This window comes from Myotis myotis, unplaced genomic scaffold (assembly GCF_014108235.1).
Source record: "Myotis myotis isolate mMyoMyo1 unplaced genomic scaffold, mMyoMyo1.p scaffold_m19_p_2, whole genome shotgun sequence".
Lineage (NCBI taxonomy): Eukaryota > Metazoa > Chordata > Mammalia > Chiroptera > Vespertilionidae > Myotis > Myotis myotis.
Window position 1 is genome coordinate 8,591,562 of NW_023416324.1, and position 24,097 is coordinate 8,615,658.

The window sequence follows — 24,097 nt, forward strand, 5'->3', positions numbered from 1 at the left end:
TGGCCACAGGATGGGTAGAGCTGGCATGGACACATCAATGCAAGCGCAGGGGTCAGACGCTAGGCTGCAGGACCAAGTGAGCATGGCAGGGCAAGGGACTGGGCTGTGGCCGGAAGGTTGCGTTGTGAGTGTGGCAACTGGGGGAGGGGATGTGTGTGGCTCATGGGGCAACCTGCCTCGGGCCCTGGGCAGCTTCCCCTTCCTGCCCTGGGGAGACCTCAGGAGCCCCTAAAAGGCCAGGCGAGCTTGCTACAGAGCCCCAGGAAATCACTGCCTCTGCCATCACCGCCCCAATAGCTTTATCCACTCCCCATCGGGCTGCCAGTCAGAAATCCGGCTTTGAACAAAAACCTCCTGGAGTTTCTTGGAGATGAAAGTATCTGGGGGTTTCTGGGAGATTGGGAAGACTGTGGGCAGGGCAGTAAGAACAGTTGGCCCTGGGATGGGCGGGATGGGCTCGGCCATGTCCAGGCACTCTGCCCATACACCACAGACTCTAGGTGAAGCAACATGGCACAAGGGAAAGGCCATGTGCCTCAGAGTCCAATGGTCCCGTGCTGAAATGGTACTCTCAGCTGTGCACTTAACCCCTCTGAGCCTCAGTTTTCTCCTCTGCAAAATGGGCATCACTGTGCCTGCCCCACAGAACTTGCATGGGGTTTCAGTGACATGATTTAAGTGCCTGGCACATAGTAGGTGCTCCATAAATGATGACTATTGCTATGTAACACCCCCCAAACCCTCCTCTAGCCACTGCTCTTTAGATAAATTCCTAATTCCTGCATTCTGATCGGGGACAAAGGTCCTGTGAGACCCAAAGGTCAGATGTGGAAGGGAAGGAAGGGAAGACTGTCCTGGCAACTTTCAGATCGCATCCTGCTGGTCTCGGCTTTAAGAGATGGATCGGAGAGGAGGCTCCACCCAGGCAGGAAGCAAAGGCCTGTCTTTCTTATGAGGATTTACAGCTCTGGGTGGCACGGGGCCTGCCTGACTCACACTTTATTCAGAATTAGGAATAAGTGACTGCAGGGCCGTGGAAGGAGGTTGCCCAACACTGGTCTCCTGCCCCTTGGCCGGTGGCCGCAGAGGGCGGGGGTGTCGGGCTGGGGCAGCTGGGATGGCTGGGGCTCAGGGCAGATGGCAGGAAAGGAATTCTGGATGACACACAGAGCCTGTGAGAACGGGCACTACAAAGTCAATGTCATCCCACAGCCCCTGCAGCATAATGACGGTGGGTGTGCGCCACGTGCCAGGCATGTGCCGGGCATGTGCTGGACACTTTACACACGACATACATCATCTCCTTTGCTCATCACAACAGGCTAATAGGCCGTTACTATTACTACCGTCACATTACAGATGAGGAGACCGAGGCACAGAGACATGAAGGAACTTGCCTGGGCCGCAGAGCGGTTAAGGGGGGAGACAGGTTTGAGCTTAGACAGGTAACTTCTGTTGCCCGGCTTCTTAACCAGCCACTCCAGCGGTTCTCAGCCCGTCTGCGTATTAGAATCACCCGGAAGGCTTTATAAAGCGAGCAGCGAGAGGACCCTGCTCTCAGAGACTCTGTCTGTATATAGCATCAGTGACCCAACCATATTGTCCTCCTAAGCATCCCTCCCCCTCCTCCTCCCTCGTAACCCGCCTCTCCATCAAGAATCAGCAACCATGAGGACTCCGTGGCCACATGTGGGTGCAAGGGACTCTGGGAAATGCGGTCCTTGTCTGGGCAGCTGCCTCCCAGAGTGGAGTGCACATTATAGACAAAGGAAGTCTGCTGGCTGCCAGCCACTCCAAACCCAGGAGAGAGAGAGAGAGAGAGGAAGAGAGAGAGAGAGAGAGAGAGATGGGAAAAAGGTCTCTTTCACGGAGGAGGCATCCCAGGTCCCAGCCTTTAGTTTTCGGCTCAACTTGCATTTCTATTCATCTCATGTTGTCCCACCTTCAAGGAATTAGAGTCCTAGCTGCTGTCACGGTCACACCGTGCTGGCCGAAGCCCTGCAGGTCCCTCTCTGCCTGCTCCTCGCCCCACTCCCAGGCCCACTCCGGCTGCGGTTCTGGGGCTCGCCCGCAGTCTGAGAACCACGAAAGCAGGGTTACCTGGAGAGAGATTAGTGAGTCCTCAGGGGGAGCAGACAAGGCCCTCCTTAAGGGCCTGGTGGCTGATGAAGGTGCGGGGGTGGGTGTCTGGCTTTCCTGCTGCCCTGTGTGTGGCGATGAAGCAGCTGATGTGCCCATGTGGAAGTAGGTTGGGGTTCATCTGTCACCCTGGACCTGGCTGGGGCTCAGGAGTGAGTCTGCAGGTGGGAAAGGAACCAGGAGCCGACCCCGAAGCACACTCTCATTTCATGCATTAGATGTTTACTGAGCACGTCCTGTGTACCCAGGCCGCCGGCCTGTGCTGGGCTCTGAAGCCTCGGTTTTCTGCACGGCCATCCAAGGAGCCTGTTGCACACTTTTTCCTGATAATAAGCATTTTTTAAATCCTCACCCGGGGATATTTTTTCCATTGATCTTTAGAGAGAGAGTGGAAGGGAGGGAGGAAGGAGAGGAGGAGAGAGAGAGAGGGAGAGAAAGGGAGAGAGAAGCATCGATGTGAGAGAGACACATCGAACCTTCAACCAAGGTATGTGCCTTTGACTGGAAATCGAACCCGAGACCCTTCGGTCCGAGGGCCAATGCTCAAACCACTGAGCCAAACCAGCCAGGGCTAATGATCAACCTTTTTTAAAGTTGAAGTTTCTGATACACTTTTTATGAGAAGTCTGCCTACAGCAAAGCCTTGACCAGCAGGTCTGAGCACTTTCCACCCACTGGGAGGAGGGCTGTGGTGTCTCCCGTTCGTCCAGAATGATGTGCCCGTGGCCGCCACTCCCCTACGACTTGAAGCTCAAACAAGCAATGGACAGATTTCCACCAGGCCCAGGGTAGGCGAGGGGCGGGGCTCCCATTCCCCAAAGTGAATCACCCCCGTTCTGGGCACCAGACCTTGATCTCCCGGTTCCCAGCATTTTCTTGTGATGGTGGCAAGGATTAGGGATGGTTGCTCCCAGGTGGCCAGGGACAGGAGTCACCCTTGGAATTCCTAGAAAGGAACGGACACCCGGAGCACCCAGTGTGGGCGCTGTCCCTGCGGGCACTGGGTAGAGTGTCTGCCGTGACCCAGATGAAAAGAAACCACCGCTAAGCCTGTCTCTGAAGCAACTCCGAAGAGTTGAAGGCCAACATGAAAGTGAGTTCCGCAGTTTCTTCTTTGAACCATTCTCGGGTCTTTAAAGGAGTCTCCGCATCCTGAGAAACTGCACCTCAGTGTTAATTACATTAATCTGGAACATCCCAGTCACAGAAATCATAGCTGCCCCAGGCAGTTCCCAGGGCTCCGGCAAGCAGGGGCCTGAGCGGGGCGGGGCCGGGCATCATTCAGAAATGCGTTTTTATGTGAGTCACACCGCCCAAGAAGGTACGGGACAGCTCAGTCATTATAGTTCTGGATTTTTTTATTCACTTGACACAATCCTCAAGGGATGTGAGGCTACTTATAAAAAGGCCACTTACAAAAAGTCAGCCAGCTGATGACTGAAAAGTATAGCCACCAAAGGAAAGACACCAAAGCAGGGGAATCTAGGAAAGATGGGTGGGGGGCAAGGACAGACACCTCTGACCGTGAGAATCAATGTGGTTAAGATGAGAGTTAGGAGCTGAGCTTCCCAGCAGCCCCTGCAGAGAAGGGAACCGGCATTAGCCATGTCACCCTCACTGTCAGGAGGAAGGCAGCCTGCCAACGATTCCTGCCACCCAGGAGCCTGCGTGAAAGGCGCGGAGTGGTCAGTGTCCCCGACGACCTCGCAGCAGCGAACCCGATGAGAGGTTTCCAGGGGCCGGGCCCTGTCTGCTCGTCTGTCAAAGGTGAACGATGCGCACCTTCCTGGGCTGTTGAGAACTAGACCAGGGCCTGGCAGACAGTAAGCCCCCAACGAACGTTCCTTTCTTCACTTTCCCTCCTTCCCCGTCCCACAGCACTGGTGCCTCACTCACTGTCTCCGGGACGCCACGGAACACTCACACCATGTGATTCGGCACAGGTACTCAGGCCGCGGGCCAGCTCAGGGAGAGATTCGGGCGCTCCAGCCGGGAATGGGCAGCCGTGGACCCTGACGTGAAGAAGCTCACAGAGGAGGAGAGAAGCGGGGCTGGCAAACAGACAAGGCAACACGGCATGGTGAGTACAATTATCAAGGAATAATAGTAACTATAATAGCTTCCCTTTTTTAACCACTTAAGCTGAGCTAGGTCCTGTACTCATCAAGAACAGCGTGGGAAAGGAAACCCACAGACACAGCAAGGGGTCCATGCATACAAAAATCCTAAGCAAAGCTCTTAGCAAACTAAATTCAAAAAGGATGCAATGTCAGATTATACAATGTTAGATCAAATTAAATAGATCCCCAGGAATGTAAGTTTCACCCTGGAAAATCAGTTCAATAGATTAATAGGTCAAAAAAACAACAACAGCAATTTACACAATCAACTCAATAAATCAGAAAAAAAAAAGTTGATAAAATTTCCATTTATAACCTTAAAATAAAGCTAAGAATAGAAAGGAACTTCTTTATCCTGACAAAGAGCATCTACAATAGTGCTCAGAGGGTGGTTCCCTGACCAGCAGCATCCGCGTTGCCTGGGAACTTGTTTGAGATGAAACCGGGAATTGAACCCTGACCTTCTGGTTCATAGGTCGACACTCAGCCACTGAGCCACGCCAGCTGGGCACTTTCTGCTTTTTAATAAGCCCTCCGGGTAACCCTGGTGCTGCTAAACTTTGAGATCCACTGACCTATAAGAAACCCACATCACAAATCATAATGATGGAATGTTGAAACTCTCCTCCTAGGATCAGAACAAGACCCGGGTGCCCACTGCTGTCACTTCTGTTGAACAGCAAGTTCATTGAGCAGAAAGCTCATGTGGTGCAGGGAGGCAAGAAAAGGAAATAAAAGTTTTTCAAAAATAAATTTTATTGATTTTTATTTTTTTTAGAGAGAGAGAGAAGGATAGAAACAGTGATATGAGAGAGAAACATCAATCGGGTGCCCGACCCCGGGAATCAAATCCCCAACCTGGGTATGTGCCCTGACCGGGAATCAAACCCACCACTTTATGGTGCACGGGAGGATGTTCCAACCAACTGAGCCACACCGGCCATGGCGGAAATACAAGTTTTAAGGATTGGAAAGAAATGATGATATATGTAGAAAGTCCAAAAGAATATCTAATCTATAACAATTAATAAGATGGTTCAGCAAGGCAATCTCTGTAAAACTAATATACAAAATTCAATTGCATCTCTATATTTATGGAGTACAGTATGCAACTGTGCTGGAAACATTCGAGAAGATCTAATGGAGAGAGAGACCATGTTCCTAGATTGAAAGTTCAATATTGAGATGTCAATTCTCTTATGAATTAACGCAAACCCAATTAGAATGGCTATAACATGTGTGCGTGTGTAGAACGAGTACGCGGATTTTAAAATTTATATAGAAGTGTTAGGAGCCAAACATCACTGAGTCCCTCTTCAAGATGAAATGTGAGCTAAGTTGCTCTACCAGGTATTAAGACTTACTATAGCCGAAACCGGTTTGGCTCAGTGGATAGAGCGTCGGCCTGCGGACTGAAAGGTCCCAGGTTCGATTCTGGTCAAGGGCATGTACCTGGGTTGCGGGCACATCCCCAGTAGGGGATGTGCAGGAGGCAGCTGATCGATGTTTCTCTCTCATCGATGTTTCTAACTCTCTATCTCTCTCCCTTCCTCTCTGTAAAAAATCAATAAAATATATTTAAAAAAAAAAAGACTTACTATAAAGCTATAGCAGCGAAGACAATGGAGAACTTAAGCAGAGATAGACGAATAGACCAATTTCATAGGCCAGAGGGACAGCCATTTCCTTACTGATTAGAAGGAGTTGTTTATAAACCCTATAGGTATATGGGTCTGTCACCGTTTACATATATTACATGTTTTCTTTTCTCCCAGTGGCTTATCTTTTTTTCTTTCTGAATCTGTCTTTTAATAAATAGAAGTTCTTAATTGTTTTGTTTTGTTAATCCTCACTCGAGGATATTTTTCCATTGGTTTTTAGAGAGTGGAAGAGAGCGGGTAGAGGGCAGCTGTGGCAGTAAAGCCTTGCTACCTCCTGGTGGAGGGGGATGTGTGGGCGTGGTGGGCAGAGGAAGGAAGGGTCGCTGGGGTAGAGGTCTTAACCCAGTCTCCCAGGTGACCCCATGGTCAACGAACTCATCAAACTACATGCAAATGTTTCATGTGCATTTTTCTGGGGGAATGTGGCCCCAGCTGCCTTCGGCTCCTTGAAGGTTGGGGACGCCCCTCCCGTCCTATGACAGATGCTGTCAGTGTCCCCCATTGCCTCCCTCCTCAGTTCCGGGGACCCTGTCCCAGCACCAGCACCTGCCCAAGGTTTCTCTTCCTCCAGAGCCTGCCAACCGAAGTGCCAGGGAATATGTCCCCAGGAGCAGCCCTCAGCAATGACAGGGGGGAGGGGGTGTGAATGCCCAGCTCCCCTGCTCCTGGGCTCAGCTCGCTCTGAGGTGCAGCCCACCCCACTCTCCAGTGCTCCCCCGTGGGTTCCGCTCATCACCATGCTGGTTACGGTGGTCACCGGCTCACCCTCACACCCTCACTGGCTTCCTGCCTTCCCTGCCTCCCAGATAAACTATGTCCACTCAGACTCTCGCCTCTGAGTCTCCCCCTGGGGGTCCCAGACTAAAAACCCCAGGAGACGGAGAATGCGCGTGGAGAGTGAGGAGAGACTTGTTTTGATTCTGCACCACCTTGCCCGTGACCTAGGCCAGTGACAGCTCCCTCCCGAGCCTCAGTTTCCCCACCCACAAGGAACGGAACGCCAAGGGCATCTCTATTGCTCCCTTTAAGTGCTCAAAAGGGTGAGTGACGCCATAAGAGTTAAGAGCACCTCCTGTGAGCTGCGTGTTCTGGGACAGCTGGTTTTACGTGTCCGCTTGGCCAGGCCATGGCACTCAGATATGTGGTCAAACAGCAGCCTGAACGTTGCGGGGAAGGTGCTTCTGAGATGAGACTCACATTTAACTCGGTGGACGCCACCGTGTGGGTGGGCCTCGTCCAACCAGTTGAAGGGCTAAGAGCAACGACTGGACGTCCTCCAGGGCCGAGGGGGTTCTTCCACAGGCGGCCTTCAGGCTTGGGTCTCCGCCTCACTGCCCTCCACCCCCAGCCTCCACATCCTGTGAGCCAATTCCTTGAAATCGCCCTCTGAGGATCTATACATTGGAACACAGACGTACACATTCTTAGAGAGTTGACTCCTATGGCTTCCGTTTCTTTGATCTTCGTGTTGTGTTCTTTGACGATGACAGGTCTGTCTTCTGTGTCCCTGATACCTGGCACCATGCCTGGCACAAAGGCGCGCGCAGCAGATGTCTGTTGAATGAGCCTGAATCAGAAGCCTGGAGAGCCTGGAGTCTTTTATTCCCCCCTCCCCAATCGGCTGATAAAGCCTTGTGGTTAGGGCTTTGCAATCAGCTCAATCTGGGTTCAAACCCTGACTTCTTTCACTACCAGCTGTGTGGCCTTATTCTGGTCATTCACCCTCTCTGAGCCGCATTTCCTTGCCTACAGAATGAGATTAATCCTCCCTTCCCCGTGGGGTTGAGAGGAGGGTCTGGTGAGATGGTGCGTGTCAGCAGCTGAGCCTGGACCCTGCCCAGAGCTCAGGGTCCCGTAGTCACCGTTACTGGTTGGGAACACAGACAACAAGGCCCTAATATTCCTTGCACAAAGGCACGTAAGGAATCCCTAAGTTGGGAGACCAACCTCGAAGTCAGAACATCCCAGCACAATCAAGATCTGGTTCCTTAACGCCTGCGAGAGAGTCTGGCACCCAGCAAGGGCTCAGTGAACTGCACGGAGGGGTGTTGCAGAAACACAATGCTGTGGCCATTCGGCGCCCGATCAATGAAAACTAGGAGGAAGCACGACAACGCGAGGGTGTGTGACCGCCCCACGCCTCGTCATCCTGCACCCTCGTCATCTGAGGGCTCTGGCCTTACCGGGCCAAGAGGCATGTTCATGCAAACCCACAGGGCCCTGGAGTGGCAGCCGAAGATGCCTGGCCACCTCCCGGTGAGGAGGGGCCCAGGGAGGCCCGCGGCGCTGGGAGGAGCAGGCACGCTCTGCCAAGACCTCTGTAAATCCATCAAGCAAACAAATCCGGGAAGAGTCCTCCCCGCAGCCTGGCAGAGGAGAACACAGGGTGTCAGTGTTATTTTAAACCAGGCCTACGTTCAAGTTTGCGTGGCAATGTTTTCTTAACAGAGCTCCAGTTCCAACTTCAAGTTGCTGCCGGAGAGATGTAACCATAGCCAACCAGAAAAAGCAAGTCCCGAACTGCCTGCCAGGCCCCACACACCGGCTCTGGCCCTTTCCCTCCCTAACATCCCTCCTGATCAAAACGACCCTAAGGTAACATCAGCAACAGAATGGCCAGCATCGGGACCATGTATTCATCTCATTAGGAACTAAATAAACACCAAATACCATGATCAAAGTAGTAGAAACGAAAACTCATTGCTAGGAGGGCCAGGGTGACGTGAGCAGTAAACCTCTGGAAAGCAGTTTCAAATATTAGAAATTCTACCTTTAGGAAAATGATCAAGGAAGTAATTCTATTCAGGCAAATGTTTATTTGGGGAGGGAGAGAGAGAGAGAGAGAGAGACTGACTTACACTTGCTTAAAATGTGAAAACACGTGGACAATATCGACACACTCCCAACTTTCTACCTGATGTTATGGAGAGGCTTGGAGGGTCTTTGTGTTGGAAGGGTGATGGTTTTCCTGGGTTCAAGTTATACCTCTGAAAAAATGAAAAGTTGAGCAGAGTAAGAGCCATTTTTCATAAAGCCAACAGACTATATAATTCCTGTTTATTAGCTGCCTCTTTCTCCTAGAAAAAGGAACTCCATGAAGGCAGGATGTTGGTCTGTTTTGGTCACTTTGTACCCACCGTGCTTAAAACAGTGCCTGGCACACAGTAGGCACACAGTAGGCACACGATAGATATGTGTTGAATTAACAAACCTGCTTTGGTTTTTTCTCTTTGTGGCTTATTCACAGCTGATTTAACTTTCAACTTGCTGAAGATAAAAAGGGAAGAAAGAAAAAAAGGAAACTACCCCCAAGGAACCTCAGCCTTGGGGTAGAGCCCAGGCTTCCTGATGACTTGCTGTGTGACCGTGGGCGTGTCACACACCCTCTCTGTGCCTCGTCTCCCATCCACAGAACTCGGCCTGGACTTGGTGTGCTCTGAGGGCCCCTAACGCTGACAATTGATGGTGTCCTCCTCCAGCCTCCATTAGAAGCTCAAACTAGTCCCAATCATATGACCAGCCACAAAAATGGGGTTTATTAAGACCTACTGTGTGCAAGCAGTCCTGTGGATGCATCAAGGTACCAGGTCTGGCCGTGGCAGCTGCTGGCACAGAAAATGGAATTTGAGCCTGGAGAAGGCGGTTTTGGATCCTGGGACCCACGTTATGGGCTGTGGGGTCTAGGGAGTATCATTTAGCTTCTCTGAGCCTCAGAGACCTCATCTATAACGTGGGCATCATGCTGGGACCCACCTCGTGGGGATGCTGCAGGAAGCAGGATTGGAACTCAGGCCTGCCCAACCCCACCACCTCCGGATCCCCAGGTATGATGCCTCCTTTGGGTGCTCCCTGCTGGGACTGCTCATCCACCCACCTCTCCCACCACTGGCCCAGGTGCAAGCACAGCTCTGTGGCCGAGTGAGTGTCCCATTGGCAGATGTGACCCACCTGCAACGTCTAGTCTGACAGCCAGACAGCAATGTGCAGGGAACGCTGGCTTCCCGCTCTGCCACACGCTAGCTGTGGCGCCTTGGGCACGACACCTTTCTTCTCCAAGCCTCTATTTTCCCTTCTATAAAATGGGTAGGTAGTCACAATCAGCTCCTATATACCTTGTACTGCAGTAAGAAGTAGATGTTACAGCCCTAGCTGGTTTGGCTCAGTGGCTAGAGTGTCACCCTGTGGACTGAAGGATCCCGGGTTCGATTCTGGTCAAAGGCACGTACCTTGGTTGCAGGCTTGATCCCCGGCCACCAATCAATGTGTCTCTCTCACATCGATGTTTCTCTCTCTCTGTGTCTCTCTCCCTCCCTTCCACTCTCTCTAGAAATCAATGGGAAAATATCCTCAGGTGAGGATTAACAACAACAACAAAAGTAGATGTTGTATACAATCAGAAAAGCTCATGCTACGCGGGCAGGCAGCTGATATGTCTCATACTCAGAGCAGGATGTTTAGTCCAAATGCTGGCCCTGCCTCTAGCTCAGTGGTTCTCAACCTTCTGGCCCTTTAAATACAGTTCCTCATGTTGTGACCCAACCATAAAATTATTTTCGTTGCTACTTCATAACTGTCATGTTGCTACTTTTATGAATCGTCATGTAAATATCTGATACGCAGGATGGTCTTAGGCGACCCCTGTGAAAGGGTCGTTCGACCGCCAAAGGGGTCGCGACCCACAGGTTGAGAACCGCCGCCTAGCCGCTCATCCTGTCTGAGCTGCTGCTTCTGTAAAGTGGGAATAAGAACGTCCTGACGGCTGAGAGCTGCCGTGAGAATGAGATGAGGGCGTAGCAGCACCTGTCACGCAGCTGTCTCCATGAGCTATTCCACGTCAAGTGCAGGGCAAGGCGCCCCGCACACAGACAGCACCCATGTGGGTGGCCCAGCTGGGGGAGACCTGCCCCACGCCAGGCTGGTCTTTGCATGTGTAGCCCGGGCTGTGACCTTTTGCCTAAAATCTTGAAACCTCCCCCTGTTCTAGCCTTAGCCTCTCTGAGAGCCCAGCTGGGCATAGTTAGGCAAGATTGGCTGCACCCAGGTGTTCACGGCCCCAGGCAGGGGGGAGGGGGGCGCTACGGACATGAGGACCCAGACCTGTGACCCTACCTCCAGGCGTCCTGAGCCCTCTGCCCTCCCTGGGAAACTGACGGAGCCAGCCTGCCACTGATTCTGGCATCGACACCCAAGGGGTCAAGGGGCAGATCCAGGGCAGAGGAGGGGCTGAGAGTGCCAGCCTTGGACCTGAGTGGGGAGGGGCTCGCCCCTGAGCACACACCGCAGGTGCTGACTCATGGCCTCCGCTGGGCAGTACAAAGGAAACAGCCAGGGGCTTCCTGCAGCCGCAGGGACGAGCTGGCCGGATCATGGCCCAGGGGACGGTGATCCACGTAGCCCCAGAGCAGCCCACCTACGCCGTGTGTGTGCTGGGCACCGAGACGCAGCTAGATGTCTGCGGGTGAGCAGGGGACATCCTGGGGGCGGGGAGCAGGTGCAGTGATGCTGGATGAACAGGTTCTGCTGACGCTTGGCTCGGGCTCCAGCCTCAGTAGCTGTTGCCGGGGGAGAAGCTGGAAAGGGAAGACCTGGGTGTCTCTGGGAGGTGCCCAGACTCAGGGCAGCGGGGTCTTTGCCACGTACAAGCGGGAGTTCCCTGGGGGCCTCACCACAAAGAAAGTATTATCACTGAGGCAATAGAAGCTCAGAGAGGGTTTGTGATTTGCCTAAGATCACACAGCAAGTGTGCCCCGGAAGCAAGGCTAGACCCTGGACTTCATGACCCAGACCTGGTTCATGGTTGCAGCCAAGCCTCCCTCCATGGGTGCCTAGCAGCATGGGTGTGATGAGACAGGCTCGGCCGTGGGAAAGGCTGAGGTGGGAAACCTGGCCCTGCTGTTGGCTAGCTGGGTGACTTTGGGCCTCTGAGCCTCGGTTTCCTTGTCTGTGAAATGGGAATAATACCCACTTCATAGGGCGGTTAAAGATATTAAATGTGAAAAACCATGAAAATGTTAAGTTCTCAGCCCAGCGTGGGGCATATCCCTGGTAGTTGCTCATTCCTTCACCCATTCATTCAGCAAATACCAGTTGAGTACCTACTGTGTGCTAAGCCCTGGGTCAAGATCTAGTTACATCAAATGGTCCAGGAACGCTCTTGGAGGGTGTGCATCGAATGGTCGGCGTCATTGTTGTTGTTAGTAATAATACTGGCAGTCCTGGTTTCCTCCCTCCCTGGCTGGTCCTAGAATGGCACCTGCAGGAATTTCTGGGGTATTTCTTTGAAAGTGTCACTTGCCTGGACCCGGGCAGCGGGAGAACAGCAGTAACTGCTAAGGTGGCTTCCCAGGAGGGGCGGCAGGAGAGCGCGAGGGTGAGGAGGAAAGGAAAAAGACAGCCTCATGTCATCTGAGGTTCCTCCTTCAGGGAGACAGTGAGCCTGCCACTCAGCTCCCTGAAGGTCTCCCAGACTAACGGCTACATTCACATCACACTCCCCACACAGAGCTCATTCCGTAGCCCTATGAGGTAGGCAGTGCTGTTATTCCCACTTTACAGAAGGAGAAACTGAGGCCCTGAGAGCCACACAGCCTGGGTCCCGGGCCTCCCTCTCTCCACTTCGGTCCCTGGACCAGCCTTCCCATCACTTCTAACCTGCCCTGCACAGCAGTCCCCAGCCAGCGCCTTCGTCCCATCTGCACAGCCACCACCCTTACTGCAGCCTGAATTCTCTTCTTAAAACACAGCCGGGTTGGCACCCCTCCCCACGCCCGACAGCAGCACAGTGCATGCTTCCGCACCCTGCTCAAGCCGTGCCCCCTGCCACTGGGCTCAGACCCCCAGGGTTAGAAAGAGGCAGGACAGACCACACGGGTGTGGGTGCCTATTCCAGAGCTGCTTTCACCTCTGCTAGTGATTTTCATTCTCTGTTGGAAAGTACTTTCCCTGGAACAGGAAATACATGGATTACATGCAAACAAAATCCCTGGAAGCCTGTTGAGGCGCTTTCTGTGATGCTTGGGGCTGGCATCAGGGCTGTCTCATGACCCCAGGGACTAGTGCCAGCCCTTCCATTGGGATTTCTAATCCTCACAGAAGCCCTGCAAGGTAAACACTCTCATCGTGCCCATTTTAGAGATGAGTAATCTGAGGCTTCAAGAGATAAAGAACAGTTACCTGGCAGGAGATTTGAACCCAGGCCTCTCCAGCACACACTGCCTCTGAGCGCTGCGGGGTTGGCCTCGCTGGGCACGGCTGCCTGGTTGGTGGAATTCATGCAGCTTCCGCGGGGCTTGGGAAAGGCCTAGAATGGGTGCAGCGTCCAGGAGGCCCAACCACAGTGGGTGTTCTGAAGCTGCCAGCGATGGGCTTCTCCTCTTCCTCCCAGGGTCTTCCTCAAGAGGAGACCATGCAGTGGGACAGCGAGGAGCAAGCCTGTTAGTGTCTCAGAGCCTTAGTTTACCCATCTGTAAAATGGGAGACTCAACACCCACCTTTCTGGGTTGTGGCGAGAGTTAAATTATAAAATGCAGGCCAGGTGTCCGGCCGAGTGGTCCCCCTTTGCTAGAAGAGTCGCGTGAGCCCCTGCATGTGTGAGTGTCACAGACCCATGGGAGGTCGTGGGTAAGGAAATGCTGGTTGCGAGAGCTGGAGAAATGATGTCACTTGTGCAGGCTCGGGTTCTCAGTGCCGCCCCTACAGAGGCTCCTGGACGTTCCAAGAAGAGTCGGCTCTGAGTTGTCTTGTATTCACACACGTGGGTGCCCCCTACACAGAGACACAGTGAAACCCACATGGTTCTGAGACGGCCTTGTTGTTAGGAAGCCAGCCGCCCCGTCACCGTCACCGTCACCATCACCGGAGAGAGCAGGGAGTTAGCTGAGCGGGGATGAGAGAAGCCCTGCGGCAGAAGTGCGGAAAGGGAGGGTGTGCGGTTTCCGATAGCTGTTGTAAGAGGTTGCCACAGATCTAGTTGCTTAAAATGCTGTCTCTCAATAAAACTGAAAAAAACAAATGTATGATCTTACAGTTTGGGAGACCAGAAGTTCAAAACTGGGTCTCATGGGGCTAAAATTCACGGAGCTAAAGTCAGTGTGTCGGCAGGGCTGTGCCCTTGTGGAGGCGGAGAGAATCCACTCCTTCCTTCTGCAGCTCCTGGAAGTCACCTGCATTCCTGGGCTCATGGCCCCTTCCAACAATGCATCACCGTGGCCTCTGCTTCCATCACCCATTTCCTCTCACTCTGCCCCGCCCGCCCCCTCTTGTGGTTACACTGGTCCCCCCTCCCCCAAATAATCCAGCATATTCTCCCCATCTCCAGATCCTTAATCACATTCACAAGTCCTCTCTTCCATGTGAGATGACATATGCATGGGTTCTGGGGATTGATATGTAGTCATCTTCGGGGCACTGTGACTCTCCTGCAGAGAGAAATCTCACCTGGAGGAAGAAACCCCGCTGGATTGGAGTGATGGGGAAAGGATTCAGCGGTGCGGGTCCCGCTGAGATGGTCTTCGGGCTGGGTTGGATTAGTGACTCCTTAGACTGTGATGAAAGGATATGCTACCTACACCATATGTTACCTGTCCTTTCATATTTGTTAAATGAAATAAATTTGTTATGGCGAATTACATGGATATATATATATATAATTTTTTCAATATTTGGTTATTGCATTTATTTTTTTTATTGATTTCAGAGAGGAAGGGAGAGGGATGGAGAAATAGAAACATCAATGATGAGGGAGAATCACTGATTGGCTGCCTCCTGCACGCTCCCTACTGGGGATCAAGCCCACAACCCAGGCATGTGCCCTTGGCCAGAATCGAACCTGGAACCCTTCGGTCTGCAGGCCAATGCTCTATCCACTGAGCCAAACTGGCTAGGGTGGTTATATATATATTTTTAGTGATCCATGTGTGCTTTGCTTGGGAAAGTGTATATTCACTAGTTGTGGGGTCAGAATTCTATATATGTCTCCTAAATCAAGTTTGTTACTTGTGTCCCTTTTTTGTCTGCTTAATCTATTGTTAATTGAGAAAGGGGAGTTGAAATCTTCAACCATGATGGTGAATTTGTCAACTTCTACCTGTATTTCTACCAAGGCTTACTTTATGCATCTATTGAGCTATGTTATTAGGTACATACAGGTTTAGAATATCTTCTAGGTGAGTTGAACCTCATTCTTTGGTTGAGATCTTCCTATTGCTAGCAGTGCATTGTTTGTCCGGTATTAATATGCCCACCCCAGCTCTCTTTTGGTTAGTATTGGATTAAAGTACTTCATCTTTTCTGGATCCTTATATTTTAGGGGTGTCTCTTATAAATAGCATATAGCTATTGTTTCTTTATCTAATCCCAAACTCTCTTTTAACTGTTAACATTAATCAATTTTCATTTATTTTGAATATTTATACGTGTGGATATGTTTTTTAATATTTTTATTAATTTTCAGAGAGAGGAAGGGAGAGGGAGAGATAGAAGCATCAATGATGAGAGAGAATCATTGGTCAGCTGCTTCCTGCATGCCCCCTACTAGGGACTGAGCCTGTATGTGCCCTGACCAGGAATCGAATCATGACCTCCTGGTTCAAGGGTCAACACTCAACCACTGAGCTACACCAGCCAGGTTGGATATGCTTTTACCATTATTTTTATTTGTCTGGTTTTTTTCCTATGTTATCTTTTGCTCTTTTATTGCCTTTTTGAATGGAATGTTTCTGTTCTTTTTTATTATGGTATTTTCTGCATGTATAGAATTTTATGAACTCTATTCCTACTATTTCAATTTAATCATAAAATTTTAACTCTATAAAATCTAGAATTAAACACTGCTAATGCTACAATTTTGATATTAAAAAAAATTTTTTTTATTGACTTGAGAGAGAAAGACCTCCCACACAAACCCCAACCAGGGATCAAACCCACAACCTGGGTATGTGCCCTGACCAGGAATTGAACCAGTGACCTTTCGGTGCATGGGACAGTGCTCAACCAACTGAACCACACCAGCCGGGGCTACCATTTTGATATTTGAAAACGGTTTTTATACAGACAAACTGTATACTTACCATTTTATTTGCTCACCATTCTTTCTTGCCTGTCAGACCATGCTCCTGGCCTCCGACATCTTCTTCTTAAAGGATGTCCTTAGAAATTGTTTTGGTGAAAGTGTGCTGGTTTTAAAATATCAGTTCCTCTTCACCTGAAAACATCTTTGTTAAAATATAATTTGGTCATGTACACAATTCTAAGCTTAAGCTGATAGTTATTTTTTCAATATATATTTCGAAGATATTATTCAGTGGTCTGCTGGACTTCATTGTTGCTATGGGGAAGTTCGCTCTCAGTCTGATGGTTATTCCTTCATAGGCGATCTGGCTTCTCTTTCTGGATACCTTTAAGATCTTCTCTTTGTCTTTGGTGTTCTTCAGTCTAACTACTGAGTTGTGTATGGGTGCAGAGAAGGGAGTCCTTGGAGATTTCCCTGACTTCTCATGATCACAGCCATGTTCTAAAAAATGACATTTTAGCCAGGTCCAGTTGTTTTTCAAAAAGGAAGGCCCTTCAGAGTACTGGCCCGCCATTGTTCCAGAAGCAGAAGTCCGTCTGATTCTTTGCTTGGGCACAACCCTGTGTGTGTTTGTGGAGAGTAAACCTCCGGGAGTGCACACTGCTCCATGCACTCATCCGTGTGTGTGTCTTTGCTGTGCACATCTCTCTGCAATTTCCCTAGTTCCAGTGCACGCCCTCTGGACCAGGGGACTTGTTTTGTTTCTCATGACCTCCTGACAACCTCCCGCAGTCAGGGTCAGACTGGCTGCTCTCTGGTGTGGGCACTCTTTGGGGAAAGGAAAACTGCTGGGGAGAGCTGTGGTGGCCAGACTGACCGTGCCTCTCTGTCCTCCCTGTCTGTGCCTCTCACAGCTCTGCCCCCACGGGCTGCACATTCTTCAGCATCAACGCCTCCCCGGGGGTGGTTGTGGATGTTGCCCACAGCCCTCCAGCCAAGAAGAATCCCACAGGTTCCTCCAAGTGGCCCCTGGACCCCCGGCTGGAGGTGAGCCTGAAGATGAGGGCTGCCAGCAGCAGCATGGGTGACCAGAAGGTGAGTGCGGCCGCTGTGGGGCGGGCTGTGTGGGAGGAGGCCAGCAGGTCTCAGCAGGTCAGCTCCCCACAGTCTGCCTGCATCGACCCAGAGCCCAGCCCTGGGCGGGCTTCCATCTCTGAAAAAGCGCACGATGGCTCATGCCAGCCATGGCGTCCTCACAGACAAGATAGGGATGCCAGGGGGTTATTGATAGGCCAGGGTTCTGATGAGATTCACTTATTCAGCAAATGTTTCATGTTACCTCCTCTATGCCAAGCACTGCCAGGCACTGGAGATACAGAAATAAACAAGACAGGGGAGGCTGCCGCCTTCACGGAGCTTACAACCTATGGGTGAGGGCATCGGATACTGTATAGGTTAGCAGTTACAGATGGTGGTGAGCGCTATGAAGCCCGCAGCCAGGCAGCCCCAGGAAACGCTGGTCCATGCCGGTGTATTTCGTTTCCTGTGGCTGCTGTACCACAAACTGGTGGCTTAGAACAGTGGTTCTCAACCTTGGCTGCACATTAGAATCACCTGGGAATCTTTTTAAAATCCTGATTTCTGGGCCCCGTCCTCCGGAAATTCTGTTTCTTTGTTATGGGGTGGGGCCACAACATTAGTAACAAAGGAACAGAATTTCCGGAGGACGGGGCCCAGAAGTCAGGATTTTAAAAAAAGATTCCCAGGTGATTCTAATGTGCAGCCAGGGTCGAGAACCACTGGCTTAGAACAACAGAACCGTATCCTCTCGCCGTGCGGGAGGACAGACATCAGACATCCAACTGTCACCAGGCCACGCTCCCTCTGGAGGATCTAGGGAGAATCGTGGCTTTGCCTCTTCCGGCGTCTGGTGGCTGCTGGCACTCCATTCTTGGCCTCTGTGGTCACACTGCCTCCTCGTCAGCCTGTCACACCTGCCTGTTTCTCTCTCATCACTGCATTTAAGGCCTCCCCCAGCCAGCCAGCCAGGATGACCTCACCCCCAGGTCCTTAATTACATCTGCAAAGATCTTTTCTCCAAATAAGGCCACACTTAACCGGTTCCAGGGATTAGGATGTGGACGTATCTTTTGAGGCACCACCATTTACCACTGCACCCTCATTGGCTGTAGATGGGCTCAACAAGACCCTCTGGGGTTCCCACGGAGGGCTGGGCCAAGGACCATTTGTTCTCCCAGCAGGACAGGCCTGGCAGGCTCCCCACTAGGGCAGAGAGTTGCTGTCTGCTGTAGGAGCACACAGCTTGGGTAACAAAGCAAGTTGGGGAGGGTGCAATCAGGGAAAACTTCCCGGAGGAAGAGGCAAGCTGAAGAATGGTCTGAGTGACCCACCAGAGAGAAGGAAAGAAGAGTGAGAGCTCTACATAGGGGATGTGGCCTGTGTGCTCACTCTGGGTGAGGAGAGGGTGAGACTCATATTGCAGAATCTGGGAAAGATCTGGATGGTGAGCAGGGAGAGTGGAAAGGAAGGGGGCGGGGAGAGAGACAGAAAGCCAGTATTAAAGGGTTTCCATCAGGGACATCTCTTTGTGAAGGCAACAGGAAGCCAAGGAAAACGTGTCATCCAGGGAGTAGCAAGGCTGCATTTGTGTGTTCGAACAACCCCACTGGCTACAGTGTAGTGAGTAGATTGGATGCAGGCAGTAGACTAGAGGCTGACGCCGTGGCCCAGACATGAGGTGACAGGGGCTGTGACATTTCCCTGGATCCCCACTGTCTACAGGACAGATCCTTCCTCTAGTGGCAGCTCCTTGGTTTGGCTTTGGGAAGCTGCCCTCTGCCATTTAGCTTGGGAGTGTCCAATCTGATGCTCCGCCCTCCTCAGGCGTGGCCGAGCCAATCAGATGCGTTTGTCCTGGATTTTGGACTTTGGGCAGTGGGCGCCGGTGTTTCTTACTCAGGGCGGCACCTGCCCTGAAGAGACCGCACCCATCCCCAGCGCCTGCTCCCAGACCCTTGGGGAGCTGGGCTACAGCCAGGCCTGGCTCTCCAGGTCTCCTCCACCTCTCCGCTTGCAGAGCCAGTTTCCGTGGCTGGTCACCCGCACTGTCCCTCTCATGCCTCTCCCGCCACGTCTCCAGCTGCTCCTCTTAGAAGATCTACCCCAATATGTACCTCCCTGTCACACCCTGGCAGCATGAGCCCCCCCACTTCTGGGTTCCCATAGGACCCCCGTCTATGCATTTGAGTATGTTGCGACCCCTCCACTCCCACCAGCTGGGGTGCTCCTTAGGGCTGGGACCACTTCTTGCCCATCCTGGTCTCCTCAGCATCCTGCCCTGATCAGGCACACAGCCAGGGGCAGTTTGTGTTTGTTGAATGACTAAGAGACGTCATGAGTGGTTTCCTGCTGTCCCATAGGTTCAGATTTCATACTACGGACCCCAGACCAACCCAGTCCATGCACTGCTCTACCTCACCGGGGTGGGTAAGTGACCGGGACCCCCTCCCCCTCCCACAGGAGCTTACTCAGACTGAGCAGAGAAGAGACATAGCTTCTAGCCGGCCACATAGCTGGTGGCTCACAAATGTTCCCTCCTCAGTCAGGGAGCCACAGAAGGTACAACTGGGGAGAGAGGGCGTTGCAGGAAGCTTCAACTTCTTAATATTTCATTTCTCAACTTAGGAGATGATGCACAGATTTTCAATATTTGAGTCTCTTATCTTTTTGACACTTCAACTACTCATTTTTTTAAATGTAGATGATGACATTGTCTTATGCAGTAATATACACCAGTGTTCCTGAAATTCCATTGTTGGCATCTCATTATATTTGCCATATCAATGATCTACCTAGACTCCTATTTATTTAATATTTGTCTTTAAATAAAGTATATTTCTAAATCTTAAACAGTAATATAATGACACTAGAGGCCCGGTGCACAAAAATTTGTGCACTTGGTGGGGTCCCTCAGCCTGGCCTGTGCCCTCTCGCAGTCTGGGACCCCTCGGGGGATGTCCACCTGCTGGCTTAGGCCAGCTCCCCAGGGGGATCGGGCCTAAGCTGGCAGTCAGACATCCCTCTGGCAGCCCAGGAGCCCTTGGGGGATTTCAACTTGCCAGTGGGGAGCAGGCCTAAGCTGCAGTCGGACACCCTTAGTGCTGCTGAGGAGGCAGGAGAGGCTCCCACCACCACTGCTGTACTGGCAGCCATCAGCCTGGCTTGTGGCTGAGCAGAGCTCCCCGCTGTGGGAGTGCACTGATCACCAGGGGGCAGCTCCTGCATTGAGCGTCTGCCCCCTGGTGGTCAGTATGTGTCATAGTGACCAGTCATTCCCAGTCGTTCTGCTGTTAGGGTCAATTTGCATATCACCCTTTTATTATATAGGATTGTTATTATTTAAATGTGCATTAAATGTATGGACTGTATCTGAAACCTTCAGGTTTCATTTCATTAATCAATTTCATTCATTATTACACATTTATTTCATGGATACACATGTTAATAATAATAATGAATAATAAAGCACTAGCTCTATAAACCAGGCACTGTGTTTAGACGTTACATTTAAACCTTCCAACAATCCAATGAAATTGTTACTATTATCCCATTTTACGGATGAGAAAACTGTTGCCCAAGGTCACTCAGCTGGTTCATGAAGGAGCAGGGACGTCCTGGCCCCTAAGCACCTGCTGCCTGGCCCCACAGTAACACGTGGGTATGTTTAAAAGGCCATCTGGGTGGATCTCGCACCGTGAGCTCCCGAGGTCGCTACATCACGGCTCCATGTCACTGAATGAATGAATGACAGTGCAGTCATGTGGTCTGATGAGGGAGGAAGAATTTAGAAACAGACATATGCTTTCACTTGGACAGAGACGGGTGTGTTTGGGGCCATGATTTGTTCCCAGGGGGTCACAAAAGAGCAGGTGGGGTTGAAGTGACCACTGCGTCCTCCACCCAGGGTCGCCGGGGGCTGGAGTTGGGGCAGAGGCCTTGAGAGCCTGGCAAGGTGTCCTTGCGGGGGCTTCACACCAAACACCCCCTTGGGGGGCTGGGAATTGTTGGGGGAAACCCCTGAGGGCGGCCGCACAGGCAGGGTCTGGGTGGCATCACAGCTGTGGTGGGTGCCCCAAAGGAGAATACGTGTGGTCAGGGGCCCCAGCTCTGCTGTCCGGACTGCAGGCAGACTTCGCGCGCTCCGGCCTTTCCAAGGGTGTCTTTGAACCTGTGCCTCCTCTGAAGGGAGAGAGCGAGGCCTCGGTGTAGAGCAGCGGTTCTCAACCTGTGGGTCGCGACCCCTTTGGGGGTCAAACGACCCTTTCACAGGGGTCGCCTAAGACCATCGGAAAACACATATATAATTACATATTGTTTTTATGATGCATCACTATGCTTTCATTATGTTCAATTTGTAACAATGAAAATGCATCCTGCATATCAGATATTTACATTACGATTCATAACAGTAGCAACATTACAGTTATGAAGTAGCAGCAAAAATAATGTTATGGTTGGGGGTCACCACAACATGAGGAACCGTATTAAAGGGTCGCGGCGTGAGGAAGGTTGAGAACCACTGGTGTGGAGGGTCTCCTAGGGAAAGGAGTGTCCATGGGGGTCAGGCTGGGTGCCCCCACCCTGTACCCTCACCAACCCTCTCCTCTCACGTGGTGGGTTTCAGAAATCACCTTGAGCGCGGACATCGCCCGCACCGGCAAAGTGAAGCCCACCAGAGCCGGGAAGAACCAGGTACCTCCACCTTGACGGACAGGCAAAGTGCTCCCTGCAGCTCCACTGGGTTCTCCTCTGGCGCCCCCTGGTGGTGGTGGGATGGCTGGCGGTCTGTCTCACATAATCCCGTGTTCACTGGAGGAACAAGAAAAAGAAGGGAATTTAAAACACCATTACCACTTTGGTTTCCGTATTTCCCACCTCTTCTACAAAGCTAGGCTTTTCACTGGCTGTGAATTCAGAGAGTGTGTTGCCCCACAAACTGGAAACCGGAATCACTCAATGAATGCGCAGAAGAGAGGAAGCTTTGCAGGCACAAAAGTCTTTAATGCCCGTTCGGGGAGGGTCCCATGATGCTGCCCACGGGGGGTGAATGACAGAGAAAGGAAGAACCGCCAGGGCAGGGGCGGGAAGGCGCCGGGCGGGCGGGGCCAGGAATGTCTGTTATGGAAAGAGAGGGGTGGTGCCTGTAGGTGAGGGGAGTCGTAAGTGGGGTGCATGGATAGACCCCAGGGTAGCCCCTCGAGGCCGCAGAGCTGCCTGATGCTGTGTTCCCATCAAGAGGAAATGACCCGTCAAAGGCTTAAGATCCCTTTGTTGGTTCCGGGTGGAATCCATCTTGTCCCCACCCCACACGCAGTCATTCCGGGAGCTCCACCGCTCTCCCACCAACAAAAGACATCATGGCTACCAGCCCCCGCCCCGAGGGGCGGCCTAATGCGCTTTAATCTTCCCCAGACAGTCACTGGCTGCTAAGAATAGTGCCCATACTTGGGTGGGTGAGTCACTAAAGTTCGAATAAGAGTAACTATTTAGATTAGAGTCTTGGCACAGATACTCAGCTCAGTTTGGCTTGCCATCCGACCGTTTCCAAAGGCTGTTAAAATGAGTTGTACTGTCCTGGGCTCCCTGCTTAAAGTGGGTGGATTGCATTTTTGGTGAACTTGCTCATGACTTTCAGGGCAAAAATCCACTCTGGGGGACCAAAGAAGGACCTAGTGTGGGAGCAAGAGATGTGAAGGGTGCGAGGCCCTGAGATGCTGGGAACGGGTGGCTCTGCCTCCCCAGGAGCCGCAGGGACACACACAGGTTCTGAGGGTGCCCCGTCTCTGCTGGGTGTCCACAGAGCACCTGGACCTGGGGCCCCCGCGGGCAAGGCGCCATCCTACTGGTGAACTGTGACAGGGACAACCCCCACACCTCCGCCATGGACTGCACAGATGACCACGTGCTTGACGGAGCAGGTAAAGGCCCCCGAGAGCTATGGGAATAGAGCTTCGTCACTGAATGAAGCCCGTTGTCCCGAGCCTGTACCCGCCCTCAGAAATTGGGACTATTGGGGGGGAGTTCTTGTTGGGGTGTCCACGGTCTAGGAGAAGGAATGGACAAGGGTCCTGAGAGGGCAAGTGACCTGCCCAAGGCCACACAGCAGCCAGAGAGGAATTGGGAGCAACACTGCACTGAGCCCCAACGCCTCCTCCAGGCCCCAGTTTCCAAGCCCCCCACATGCTACCCAACCCAAATTTCTGCTTTTGGGTCAAAACTGGGGCCTGAAATAATTCAAAAGGAAAGCCTGGCTACTTCCCCAAACTCAGGTCCGAGCAGCCCCGAGGCCCTGCGTGTTCGGGTCCCGGCTCTGACTACTCAGAATTACACATTCATTCGATTCTTTTACACAGGCTGAGAAGTCTGTACTGTCTTCCTCCCCACTTTACAGATGGGGAAACTGAGGCATGGGGGAGTTAAGCAATTGCCTCGAGGTCACAAAGCTAGTAAGTCGCAGGCTCAGGATTTGAACCTGGGCATCCTGACACCAGGCCTGGTTTAGGGGCACAGGGATGGTGATGGGGCAGGATCTCAGCCGGCACACCTCTGACGTGTGGCAGGCGGAAGGCACATTGCCCACCTTGCCTGGAGAAGGGTGCTAAGCGGGTGAGACTGGCCAGCGAGGGGAGCGGCTGTGGCCTTCCTGGGGAATTGGTAGGATAGCATAGGAACAGATGCATGCAGGTGGCCTGGCCTGATGCCGGGGGCAGCCTGTGCCCGGTGCCCGGTACACAGGCAGCCGGTACCTTTGTGGGCACTCCCAGGACCTGGGCGCTGTCATAAGCCCATTACGCAGATGACCTCACCCTTCCCTCTGGGCGGGCACTACTCCTAGCCCTGTTTACCGATGAGGAAACAGGTGCCGAGAGCTGAAATAACTTCCCCTAAGCCTGCCCATCCCAGTGCCCGTGACTATTGTCAGCTCGGCTCTCCGCATGCCTTTGTGGGCCATGATTCTGGGTGGTTCACAGACTTCGCTTCCCGCTCAGGCCCAGGGGACAGCCCTTTCCACTTATTCATCCCATAAATAGTAGCCAGCCCCTGCTAGGCATTGTTCTAGGTGCTTCCAGGTTGTCTCAGTTCTGAGG

The 24,097-nt window shown here is 52.1% G+C and overlaps 1 protein-coding gene across 4 annotated transcripts in view; it reads left to right on the plus strand.

Moving 5' to 3' along the window:
- Positions 1-3,024: 3,024 nt before the first annotated feature.
- The window catches only part of PADI4 (peptidyl arginine deiminase 4), a 34,831-nt gene continuing 13,758 nt past the window's right edge, over positions 3,025-24,097 (plus strand). Inside the window, exons 1-7 of one of the 4 annotated variants that reach the window (XM_036351137.1) lie at positions 3,025-3,232; positions 4,018-4,219; positions 9,168-9,744; positions 16,844-17,024; positions 19,370-19,436; positions 21,634-21,701; positions 22,810-22,927. In XM_036351137.1, coding sequence (XP_036207030.1) covers positions 9,683-9,744; positions 16,844-17,024; positions 19,370-19,436; positions 21,634-21,701; positions 22,810-22,927 — 496 coding nt within the window. In that variant the 5' untranslated portion in view covers positions 3,025-3,232; positions 4,018-4,219; positions 9,168-9,682. Of the gene's footprint in view, positions 3,233-3,507; positions 4,220-9,167; positions 9,745-10,651; positions 11,379-16,843; positions 17,025-19,369; positions 19,437-21,633; positions 21,702-22,809; positions 22,928-24,097 lie in introns of those variants that run through there. The other 3 variants (XM_036351135.1, XM_036351136.1, XM_036351134.1) reach the window with 3 other exon arrangements.